General features: G+C 43.8%; 1 protein-coding gene across 1 annotated transcript in view; it reads left to right on the top strand.

Moving 5' to 3' along the window:
• The window catches only part of igsf3 (immunoglobulin superfamily, member 3), an 82,295-nt gene extending 76,390 nt beyond the window's left edge, over positions 1 to 5,905 (top strand). Inside the window, exons 8-9 of the mRNA XM_080412975.1 lie at positions 585 to 1,043; positions 1,897 to 5,905. Of these exons, the coding sequence (XP_080269101.1) occupies positions 585 to 1,043; positions 1,897 to 2,147 (710 nt within the window). The 3' untranslated portion in view covers positions 2,148 to 5,905. The remainder of the gene's footprint in view (positions 1 to 584; positions 1,044 to 1,896) is intronic.
• The last annotated feature ends 6,757 nt before the right edge of the window (positions 5,906 to 12,662 follow it).

Genomic DNA, 12,662 nt, shown 5'->3' with positions numbered 1-12,662 from the left:
TTTGTTTTTCACTGCATATTGAAGTGGGTCATTGTCCTCCGCCTGAGGGGTTGTAGACAGACAGTGTACCCCTGGGACAGCATCTACCCCTACAGAGAAACCATCCCCAAGGCCAATGTCAGCTATGGGCTAAGGCTACATACTGTACCTATTTCTGGACATTTTTGTTTTTCTGACTCCCATCATCATCATTTATTTCTTTTCATTTCTGTCACGCTGTATTTGAAGTTCAAAAGGCTTTCTGAAGAACAGCAGTTGTTTTTTTTCTTTGAGTGGTGCTTGAACAATGGTTCTCTTGTCTTGCCCCAGGGATTGCGTCATAATACAATTATTAACCACATGAATCCTTGCGTCCCCATTCTGGGCATATCATACTAGATGAACATTTCGTGAAAATAGACGAACATGGCTGAAATAGCCAATCTACAAGCTCACTTTGGTGAAGAGATTTGGTGTAGAGAGGGGAAAAAATGGGACCAGGTTTTGGACCCCTTGGGCCCCCAGTCAACGAAGTATATAGGATTTAAGTGGTTAACCCCTCTCATTGCTCTCTCCATGTCCACCCTGCTCTGTGACATCTACAGAGGTACGTCTGCAGGTGGAGGAGGCGCAGTCCAACGTGACAGTGGAGGAGTCCGCCTCCATCCGGCTGGGCTGCAGCATTCCATCCCAGTCGTCTCGGGACTCCCGATTCTCCGTCTCCTGGTACGTGGTGCGCTCCGAGGAGGAGGACGGCGATGATGATGCAGAAGTGGTGGCAGGCGAAAGCGCCGGAGATCCGGAGTGCGTGTTCTCCATCGGGCATGACGCCGTGTTCGGGAACGGCAACTGCAGCCCCATGGAGGCGCCAGGGCCGAACTCCCGCCTGCAGTTCGAGAGGACGACCTCCGACCAGTACAACCTGACCGTCCAGGGTGCCCGGCCGTCGGACGCGGGCCGCTACTTCTGCCACGTGGAGGAGTGGCTGCTCAACCCCCGCAACGCTTGGTACCGCCTGGCCACCAACGACTCTGGATACACCATCGTCAATGTGATGGAGCAAGGTAAGACCTTATTATCAAATGGTTTATCCAACAGTGTATCATGGAGATCAACCCATTTATCATCATGTTGAACATGATACAAACGGCAGAGGAGGCTGCTTTTGAAGTTCTGCTCATTGAATCTTTCAACGTGACGAGTCTGTGGGTTCAAAGGGAACTGATGTAAATTGACTATGAAGGGTCACCCAGAACCCTCCATAACCTGACAATTTCCAGAACCCATCAAGTTATGTGTGATGTGGTGCTTTTTTTTAACTGTCCAGTTAAAAAAACAGTTTTTCAGTTTGATTTGGTTTACTGTTTTAAAAAATAGCAGATCTACAAGCTCACAACACGTCCGTCACCTTTACCAATCCAAAGGGAATCTTTGTGTTCCCAGAACTCAGGGTTCGTACTACCGCGTGAGCAGGGCCCAAATTAGCTTCTGAGAACCTTATCTGAAACAAAGCCGTAGCGTAAGAAAACTAATCCAGAACCCGTGAAATACATTACACGGCACTGCATGCTTCGCTTAGTTCTTGTTGTCGACACAATAGTGTGGTAGGCAGCAGGGCTGATGAAATGTTAAGCAGGAGTCTATAATAGAATGCTGTCTGTTTCTCTCTCTCTCTCTCTCTCTCTCTCTCTCTCTCTCTCTCTCTCTCTCTCTCTCTCTGTCTGTCTGTCTGTCTGTCTGTCTGTCTGTCTGTCTGTCTGTCTGTCTGTCTGTCTGTCTGTCTGTCTGTCTGTCTGTCTGTCTGTCTGTCTCTCTCTCTCAAAATGATGATGATGAGGGACTCACTTCATCATCATGATAATAATGATGTTGATGATGATGACAACAGACTCACTTCTTAACCATCTCTGTCAACAGAATCCACCCTGCAGTCGGTTGTGTGCGCCAACGACTCTCTGTTCTACTTCATCTTCTTCTACCCTTTCCCCATCTTTGGCATCCTCCTCATCGCCGTGCTGCTGGTGCGCTACAAGGGGCGCAGCAACAGCAAGAGTCAGGAGGGCAAGAACGGCGCTCCGCTCCTGTGGATTAAAGAGCCTCACCTCAGCTACTCCCCCACCTGTCTGGACCCACCCGCCCTCAGCCTTCACCCTGGCTCTGTGGACTAAGAGAGGGCTCCTCCGCCCCCTCTCGCATCTCCGCCCTCATAGCGGATTCCAACCAACACCACGTCAGGGAGGGGCTCTGGACTCCACCCCCAGACCTTACCTGGCCTATCACTGCTGTATTAAACGTGTCAGTCTATCAACCAATCATTATATGGAATCCTGCCCCCGGTGGCAGGCTGTCTTATGTCAGCATTGTGTGTGTGTTTGTGCGCATGTCTTGTAAAGGGTGAGTATGAATGGGTGAGCTGCATATGCACGGCCACGGGTGCTTGTGTGTGTGTGTGTGTGTGTGTGTGTGTGAGAGTGAAAAAGAGAGAGAGAGCGTGGAACGTGTGGTGTGTCATTTTTGGTTTTCACCCAGTGAAACTTAAATCTCATAGCAGTTTTATTTTCACTATTCTGAACTGAATTCATCACTGAATTCATTTGTTTGTTTGTTTTTCAAAAGACATGCATATCAGTCTGTTAAAGTGGCCAATCTCAGAAGAGCGATTAAGGAAACGGACTCTATAATGGACTCTGGAGCTGATGAGGGTGCCCAAAAAAAGAAGTCTGATCTAAGACCAGCCGCAGTCTGGCCCACTGTGTTGGTTACCATAGTGATGCTCTGTGCCCACTGACTAGATCCCTGATGACTGGGTTGCCAGACTGCACAGAGACAATGACAACGACACACAAACTTTGTGACTGCGTGAGGGTGTGTGTGTGCGTCCGCGTGCGTGTTGGCCCACCTGCCTCCACAATGAATTTGTCATTGCAGACAGAGACAGGCCTGGTGAACCACTTAACACTGCCAGACACTAGGCCTCAGTGAAACTACACCACTTCTCCTCAACAAGAAGAGGAGAAAGAAGGTGGGAGCTGTGGAACTGGTGCAGAATAAATGAACTGCTTTCTCCTGCTGAGAGTATGCTTTGACATAAAGGATTTTTACAGTGCCAAGAAAGACCTCCTTATTCCACGCTGTCCCCTGCTACTATTGTTTGAAGTTTTAAGGATGGCCGAAAGCCGACCTGCTCTAAGGCAGACTGTAAATATGGCTGCCGAACACCCCGCTGTGGGATTATGGGCCATGTAGGCAGTTTATTTTAATGCTTACGTTAAATCGTTGGAGTTCTGCTCAAATGATGTAGTGGAGAGTTTTCAGTGACATCTAATTATTGCACGGAAGTTTTGCAATGTTGCCACTTCTTCCCATTCTTAGAAGATTTGAGACTTAAAATCGCTAAATGAATTCTATTGAAGTCATTTGGAGGCACATAAAAAAAATACTTGTGTGTGTGTAGATATGGCTATCATGAATGAAGCCAATTGCAACAAATCGATAAGAAGAAGAAATGTTTTGTCTTTCTTTGTTTTTTATTTATTATTTTATACTGCTTTGCATTACTTTTGAATAATTTCTTTATTTTTTTTTCTTTGAAATTCTCCAAGAACTGTGCTGCTTGTGTTGCCAGGCAACTGCACCAAGCAGATTATGTCAATAGCCTGTGTGATGGCAATGTGGTAGATGTAGAAATGCTAGATTTGTCCTGCGCATTGCAGTCTGCTGCATTGCAAACCAGATTGTAAAGTTTGGCCAGTGTCTACGGCTCTACGCACTGTATATCTACACATAATATTGAACATTCTAGCAGATTCACATGAACAATGGATGAACAAGTCACACAAATGGTTCCACTTGAAGCTTTTGCTTGAGTCGCATTTATTTATTGAAATGTACTGTAACACCTAGCTAGGATAGCTGATCTCCGTAGAATGCAAGCCAAAGCTGAACTGTACAATCCTGAGTGTTAATTTAACACTGAGAGTGTACACTCAGTGTTAAATTAACATTCAGGATTTTGCTGTGAAGTCTCTCACGTTTTTGGGTCACTGGCTGAGGGTGATCTCCTCAGTTCCCAAGATACAAGGCAGAAGGGTTGAAAGTATTTGGAATGTCACATTCCCGGGAATGTCACGGCCAGGCAGGAGAGATGTGAATCGTCTGTACCCAACCTGGGCTAACCCTTCCACTGCCATATTGGAGGGGGAAAAAAGTATACTCTGGACATTCTCGTCTCAATCGTGTCAACATGTATATTGCATGACAATATTGCGGGAGGCATTTAGATGTTTTGTAACCTTTGAAATCTTGAGCGTTGTGTTTGTGTGACAGAGCAGTGCCCAAGCCCTCCGTTTCCTGAGCAGTCGAGGGAGCTTCCAAAGTGCCACTTGCAGTGCACAACAACCATACTGAGTTTTGCATCACCCTACGATACTCGCCTGACATTTTTCAGATGTGCTTTTGGCCTTAGTATTAGTCTGTTTCAAGAACAGTACTTTGATATACTTTACACCTCTGTTGTTATGCCTTGACTATGTTCCATTCCACTTTAACCTTCCAAGGGATTTAACTCAAAAGATCAAATGAGCATAACCATAGGGCAGTCCAATATTTGACCATTCAAAATGTGGCCTTTCACATCTTTCTGCACCACGTTTGCCAAGCTTACCAGTCCAACAATCATCACCTGTAGAGGACTGTCTATGTTGCTTAGGATTTTCAATAAGGTTTGAGAAACTGGCACCAGTCTCCTGTTAACACTAGTATTTTTTACAAATGCTATTAAATTAACTAATAACTATGAATTAATTACTCTGTAAATTGCATTAAAACTTGTACTAGGTGTTGTATGTAAGTGCATAAAGATAATTGCCTTGTTTTAAAGGACCAGTATGTTTTTTGTTTAGTTTTTTGTTTTCAGGAATATTGACTTCCAACTAAGTAAAACTAACAAGGAGCTGATCCCAATTTATCAAACAATGTCCTCCGAGAGGGATGTTTTGTGACTAGCATGGCTGACCTTTAATTATCCTCCTAACCTTTTAATATCAGTTGGCTGAACATACCACTGCGTCGCTGTCAAACCACTGAAAAAGGCTTAAGGGTATGGACTAATAACAGTAACACATCCTCGTCTACTATTAGACTTTATCCTAAAGGAAACCTAAGGTCTTTTTTTCCAGGGTGGCACAGTAGCCCTAAACAGGCACAAAAAGCATGTAGTGGCATGTTTCACCAGTTAACCCACGACACATAATGTCAATCACTATAGTTCCCAGTGATGGGTGCAATGTGGTATAATTTTTCCTACCAGACTCGATCAAGGAAGTGGAGGGCGTGACTTTGGCGTATGTGATGTCACATTGCACCGCCACCGCCGTCATTGGAGCTGTACAGTCGTACTCTGAACTCTGAATGGTGTTTTTGTAGTAATAATAATAATAACATCCCCTAGCCGTCTCCCGAGCATTCTCCAGATGTTCTGACAGTGTTGTAGCTGCGTTACGAGGGCTGCATGCAGTGGCTGTGTGCTGGCTCAAGATTTAGCTGTAAAATACTTTGTGGTGATGTATTCAGTTCAGCCAGTGCTGCTTTTCTTTTCAAGTGATGTATTTTTATCTTCATTCTTTTTTTTTCTTTTTTTTTAATCTATGAGAATAATGCACTGAAATGAAAAGGAAGGCCAATGCTTTTTTTAATGCTTCTTCTGATCTTTTGTTGTATGATCATGTTTTGTTTACTTTTCTTTTGATATTCTATATTCTATCAGACGATAACTACCATTGTGACCATCAAAAAGGCACTTTGCTATTCTGTCCGTTTATTGCAATAAAACATGTTCAGTGCAAACCTTTTGTATTTCCACCTTTTTAAGTTTTTCAGTGTTTAGAGATACCTGGAAAAGTGTTGTGATAATGGAAATCCCATCATGTAATAATAATCCTCGTGTTGCAGAATATTGCACTCCAAAGCGAACAACCGCGGGCCTATTACACGAAAGGAGAATTAAATAAGCCTGGATTAAATCAAATCCAGGTTTGACAAAGTCTGGTCCGTACAGCCTGGTTTATTCTGTTCCATGAACGCCAAGCCAGGCGGAAAAGGAGCTAGACCTTGTCAAGTCAGGCTGTGTCGAGCCAGGATGGTAAAGCCAGGCTTCACGTATTCCTATAAAAGACCATGAAAGTCGATAGCAGAATCCTTGAACTTGACCAATCATGGAGCCCAAAACCAGAGCCGCGTTCTTCTCTGTGGCTGAACAGCAGCACTACAGCAGCTCATGGAACAGTGGCGTTCCCAGGAATTACATTTAGGGCAGGCGAGATTCCCCCCCTTGGGGAACTCGGGGAAAAATCTCGGGGGAAACAAGTTAACAACAACACTACACACACTGACTACAAAACTGAAAAATGTTAATAAAAACAATATGCAAGTATAATCGATCAATCAATTCTTCAGCGGTGGTCTCTTCATGTTGTAGTTTAGTAATGAATGGCTCATGCTGCTCTCAGAGCCCCTTTTATGCCAGGTGAGTACAGGTGATGGCCCAGACCCCCACCCCTGGCACTCCTGGTAGCCCATGAAGACAAAGGCATACATTTGCATCACTATATGGGCGAGGGTTGCTCTGCTGAATGGATACGGTGGTGATTAGCTGCCTACCCGCGTGAATGGACGACGGCCACTATTCTGTTTGTATTTTTTTCACTGCCTGTTTTTCAGTCTGTCTTTTACTTCATTTTCTAGGGGAGGCGATATTTTAGTTCCTGCCTCTACGGTGGGTACGCCACTGATAACGTCACAATCATTTTTAACCACTTAGCTTTGGCTATTCAAAAATAGCAGATGAGCTTGTAGATCTGCTATTTTTGAAAAATCTTCAAGTCATGGATAAACTTATCCAGGGTGCTCTGGCTAAACTAATCTGGCAAGATAATTCAGCTTTCATGAAACCGATTCATCGCTAATCCTGGCTAAATTAAGCCAGGATAGGTGTTAAATTCAGGCTTAACCCCTAATTCTGCTTTCGTGAAATAGGCCCCAGCGGGCTACCCAAGCACCCACCAAGTGTTTGTGTTCAACTATGCACTGAAGGTTAACAGCCGTGGTCCTGGGCACTGTACAGTCAGCATGGAATGGTGACCTCTGGACCTTAAAGCAACAGGAGCTTTTTCTTACTCCTCAAGTAGGTCAGAGCCGTGTGTGTGTGTGTGTGTGTGTGTGTGTGTGTAAGAATTAGCAGATGTAAAAGCCCACATTGTAAGTTTGAGATCTGCTATTTCTACAAATGTTGGTAAGCTCAATTGATATGCCATTATATGACAGTGTTGCTTGCCGAACACCATTTTGGCTTCTTTTTGGCAAGCAACACCATCGTACTACAGAGTACTGCCTTATGGACTGGGGCAGCGTGTCAGAGGGATAAATGATGCTCAGAGGGATCTCCTCGGGGCTAACCAGCCTCTTTTTGACGGCCCCAGCAAATCACGTCCCCCTCTCATAACTCATCCACATGCACATGTGCACTATGACTCTCTCTCTCTCTCCCCTAGAGACACACACACAGCTCACATGCAGTAGACCCGGAGTGACCACGCCATTCATAAACTTTACAGACTCCCATGAACATTAGCTCACATTTACACACGGCACGTCGCGGTGGCCAATGGGGACCGGAGACCAAATCCGATCACACTCTCCATAAGTCACGGTGACACCACAGGAAAATAACATTTACTACAGGAAAAATCATATTTCTGCGTGTCACATTGATGCATGTGGGGTTAGTGGATCATTTCTTGCCGCTCCACGGTGCACACACGGACAGACTGTGGGGGGATGCTGACCGACTCATAGTGAAAACAATCTAATATCTGCCACTACTGACACTGCCACCACACTGATAGTCCTGCTGACTGGTGATAGGAGCCAGACTATTATTGTTGATGCTATTGTCAGATAGCTCTTTTCACAACCCCACCGTATGAATGCAAAACACACTATGCATTTTCCCTTGAGCACTAGCTCTCTGTCCCACTTTCTCTCTGGTGCCCACTCTCTCTCTCTCTATCTCTCTCTCTCTCTCTCTCTCTCTCTCGCTTTCTCTCTTCTTTTTTCTCCGGCACACATCCTATACAGAGAAAGCTGCTTTGCATAAAAGTAAGCAACATTCACAAATCCATAGTCCTCGTAGAGGATGCAGACACCAGAGGGCATACATGGGCAGACAGTACTTAACGATCCGGAGCGCCAGGGCAGCAGGCAGGCGAGTAGATGATGATTTATTGCCGGTGAGAGAGGTGGAGCTGAGGAGAATACTGAGGAAGAGACAGGACACCCCCCCCCCCCAACCCCCACCCCCCTGCGGTGAGCTGGGAGGCATTTTAACCAGACATGGAGGCTGGTACCAGGAACAACCAATACATGTATAATGACAGGCACAGAGATCAACAGGGTACAAGTGTGGAATATCCAACAGGCCACATTGCTGTCATACAAATACAGTATGTCTATTAACTTTCCAATGGAAAATATAGCATTCAACCCCCGCACTGCAGAAGGACAGCAAGGTTGTTTTGTCTCTATATAGATGAAGACATGGGGTGGGGGGTCCGGGGGCAGCTCTGTGAAACAGCAGCTTGTTAGTGCTAACTGGCCTGTTGATGGTGGTACCCAGTTTGTTCCACTTGCATCTCTCTGCAGGGTCTGACTCTGCCAGTGATGTGTGTGTGTGAGTGAGTGGATGAGAGGAACGAGAATGCCTTCTAATAGGCTCACTGGGTAAAACTATTATATCCATCCGTGCCCACTGGTTAAGTATAGTGGGAGCAGAGCGCAGCATTGCCGTGCGCTTACTGGCTGGAATTCTCTACTGATTTATCCGCCATTGTCAGTGGTCTCCAGTGCATGGCACTCAGTGTAAACTCTGCCAGAAAAACTGAGATCAATGGCAGTATTAAGGACCTATTGGTTACGGCTGGATCATTGGTTAATTGTCTCCTGTTTCTTCATGACGACTGAACTAAGTTCATTCAATTCACTGTTCCCTGTCAACTGTGCGTGCAATCACGCATGTGTGATGTCATTCATTTCATGTAGCGCAACAATTCACCAACACGACTCTGACAGCTCAAAAACAAAAAGTGATGGTCCCATCTCATTCATTATTGATTACACACAACACACTAACTCGCTATCTCTCATTCACACACACACACACACACACACACACACACACACACACACACACACACACACACACACACACACACACACACACACACACACACACACCCCCACACACACACACACACACAGATGTAACATTCTCGTCTCATTCATAATAGATAAACACTCGAATCCCGTGTGTACTTCTGGTTGTTCCTCTATGATGGGGTATAAGGGGATTGACCGAAGCTACGCTTGCTACACAGTAAAATACTCGGTGTTAATTTAACTGGAACCAAATGGACTGGGTCCATTTGTACACTCAATAAATGCCTAAGATTTTACAGTGTACTATTCCAGGGTGTCCCTGGTATTCTACAACCGAAGCCCTCTTTAAATCTCTCTCTTCTATGAAGTCCTATTGAATGACCAGGGATTCACTTAAAGGTTTTCATTTAGTCATACATTTGGGCTAAAAGGATAACATTGTGGTCCTATATGTTACTTTCAATATGTAATATATAAAATATGACAAAAGTAATAACATGATACAGTATTTGTCACGGTTTGAGTCAGGTGAGTGTAGGACCCAAATGCAGGATGAGAGGCAGAGGCAAGGAAATTCTGAATCAAGTGTATATTGGCGACCAAAATGGAGGGAGCAGGCAAGGTGAAAACACTAAAGGCAGTCAGAACTCAGGGGACTCAAGGAGATCTAAATACAATAGGAAGTTACTAAGACTCAGGCAACAATCAAACAATGAACTAGCAAGGAACTGAACACCCAGGCGGGTATAAATAGACAAGGATTAACTAGACACAGGTGACCTAAACTGATAATCAACACAAATAAAGGTACACAAGTGTAAAGTAAAACCCTTACTAAAACTAAGAAACAAGAAGGATACATTTCTTCAATATTAAAGGAACTCAACTGTAAAGTAAAACACTAACTATAACTAAGAAACAAAGAACACAAGAAAACACAACAGGCAGACAGAACAAGGCAAGGATCATGACAGTATTACTTTCTGTGCCAAGAAATGTGGTACTTTCACAAAACATCCTCAAATGAACCAACCAAAGGACTAGGCATAATATTAAATGGAAGAGGGGAGGCTAAATGGAGTAGAGAAGAATTCCACAATGTTATTGGTTTTGAAATGCAACCTAAATGGCAATTGTTAGAGTTAAACTATGTATTTTGTCGACAATATTGATATATATGCCATCATATCCTATTTTAGTGTGCCATCTTGGCATAACTCAAGTTTGCCTACCAATCCTATGATTTTATTAAGTTCGAGGTTGGACAAAACTAATCCTAGTATCAGTTCTCTCCTTTACTCTGGAGACTGCATGTGTGTTAAGTTGTACAGAGCGCAGGCCCTCCAAGGTCACTGATGATCTCTGGGGAATTACAATAACAGCTCATTGGAGTTAACTTGACCATCTATGACAAAGCAACAACACCTCCAGCGACGCCGGTCAGAGTTGAGGTCAACGTGTTGTTTGAGACATTTGGACGCTGTTTGTCCAAGATAAACTGTCACACCATCGGCTTGCCATCTTCTCTCTCAACCTACGAACGAGGCTCCTCATGGCCAGATGTCATCTGGAACTGATAACAACTGATAACAACTTCATTTGTGTATAACTGTTGTGATCATTGACTGTTTAGTCAGAGAGATATTTTTGCTGTACAGTGCCTCGTGGATTGATTCTTTCTCTTAATACAATGTCAACCTTTTAATTTGAGAACCGGCCTGTGTCTGTCTTTGATTTCGTCTCATCCTTTTTACACTGAGTTTTCAGCTGTTTAACTACAAATAGTTTTAATTAACATAGAGCAGGATTTACGACCCTTATCTCACCTCTATTAGCAATGCCATGATTAAATACAAGCACTTTATAACCCATAAATGGTCAGAGAAGCCTTATATTTGTGATGCTATGTGTCAGTATCCTGGTGTCAGTATCCTGGTGTCAGTGTCCTGGTGTCAGTATCCTGCTAACTATCCTGGTCAGTATCCGTCCGTATCATGGTCCTGATGTCAGTATCCTGGTGTCTGTATGTATCCTGGTCAGTGTCTTTGAAGTACAGGTGTAGAGGCAGCTCTGTGTTGGATTGTACATTCAGTCTCATTGTTATAGTTCTTGTCTAGCTTTCAACGATAACAAGGTCATTCTGGCCTGCGCTCTCACACACAGTGGTAAACATTTTGGCTGCCTGCTCCAAACACTATGAAAAACACTGCTTGTACAGTATGATCATCAAGTTATTCTTATAAATTCTGACATAGGCAATTCATTTAATATTTGACAATAAATCTATGAATTGTCTAATCATTGCATCAGTTTTAATAACATTTCAAAATATGCATTTGTATCTCAAAATCTTTGACCCAGTATTTATAATTTGTATAAAAAAAAACGTTTTGATGTATTTTCACCCATCTCTGATACCCACAATACTGCCCAGGAGTAGTTTTGTCAAGTCAGGGCAACTGGGCAATATTATTTCCATATTCTATACAAGCATTAAAGTAAACCCTTTGCTAGCTAGGTCAGCACTTGTAGGGCACCTTTATTACTTGAATGATCTTTGCTTCATTGATATCAGGCTAATGGAGGGAAGATGCTATTAGTGTGAAGTTACATTAAGGAATACCAAGCCATATTACCTTATGGTATGTCCAGCAGAAGGAATTCAAGTTCAGCTATAATTTCATAGGACCGCAACTGGATCCCTTCCAACCGTACTCCTCAAAGTGATTGCTTTACAGTAAGAACTTCATACTAGCACATTACGAACAATCACAGTGTAGAAGATGTCAGACTCACACTTAACAGTATCTACTGCGGTGCTGCGCCTCCAGGCTGTTCCTACCAACTGAGCTAAAGGGAATAGAGGGGAAAACAAGTACCCACTGACTGAATCAGAATGGTAAAGTCACCCACCTCGCCACAGGGCAAAGCAAAGACATCTTTTGTAATGTTATTCCAAGCAAGTTGTTTTTTTAATCGTTAATAGCAATATGCACACTCAATCTCGATGAGGCCTTTATGCATAAGTAAAGGCTGTAACAACAGTGAGCTAATCAGTTGTGTGCTTTTCCTGCGGGACGCTGGGTAATTATGAATGTGGGGAGCTAGCGATGCGAGTGAGGTAATACGTTGAAGTGGGTAGAGGGAGGAGAAAGACATACCGTGGCTCTACCCCACTATGAAACCCTCAGGACTGAGAAGCGGCAATATGGAGGAGGCAAAGAGAATGGTACAGTGGGGAATGAATACAAAAGAATAAAAGGCAGCTAAAGAATGAAATGGGGAAAGGGGAGGAGACATGTACATCCATGTTCCACAGGGACGTACAACTAGGCCTACATCAAAAGATTTGGACTGGTCTGTTCAGTATTTGATCAAAATAGTGTACAGGTCAGGATTTTCATCATCCAATTCCTTTCTCACGTTGATGAATATCAACAAGTGAACCCCAAGAAATCCAAATTCGATGTATA

The sequence above is a fragment of the Gymnoscopelus braueri genome (genome assembly GCF_963280865.1).
Source record: "Gymnoscopelus braueri genome assembly, chromosome: 18".
Lineage (NCBI taxonomy): Eukaryota > Metazoa > Chordata > Actinopteri > Myctophiformes > Myctophidae > Gymnoscopelus > Gymnoscopelus braueri.
This window is presented reverse-complemented; position numbering and strand designations above follow the sequence as displayed.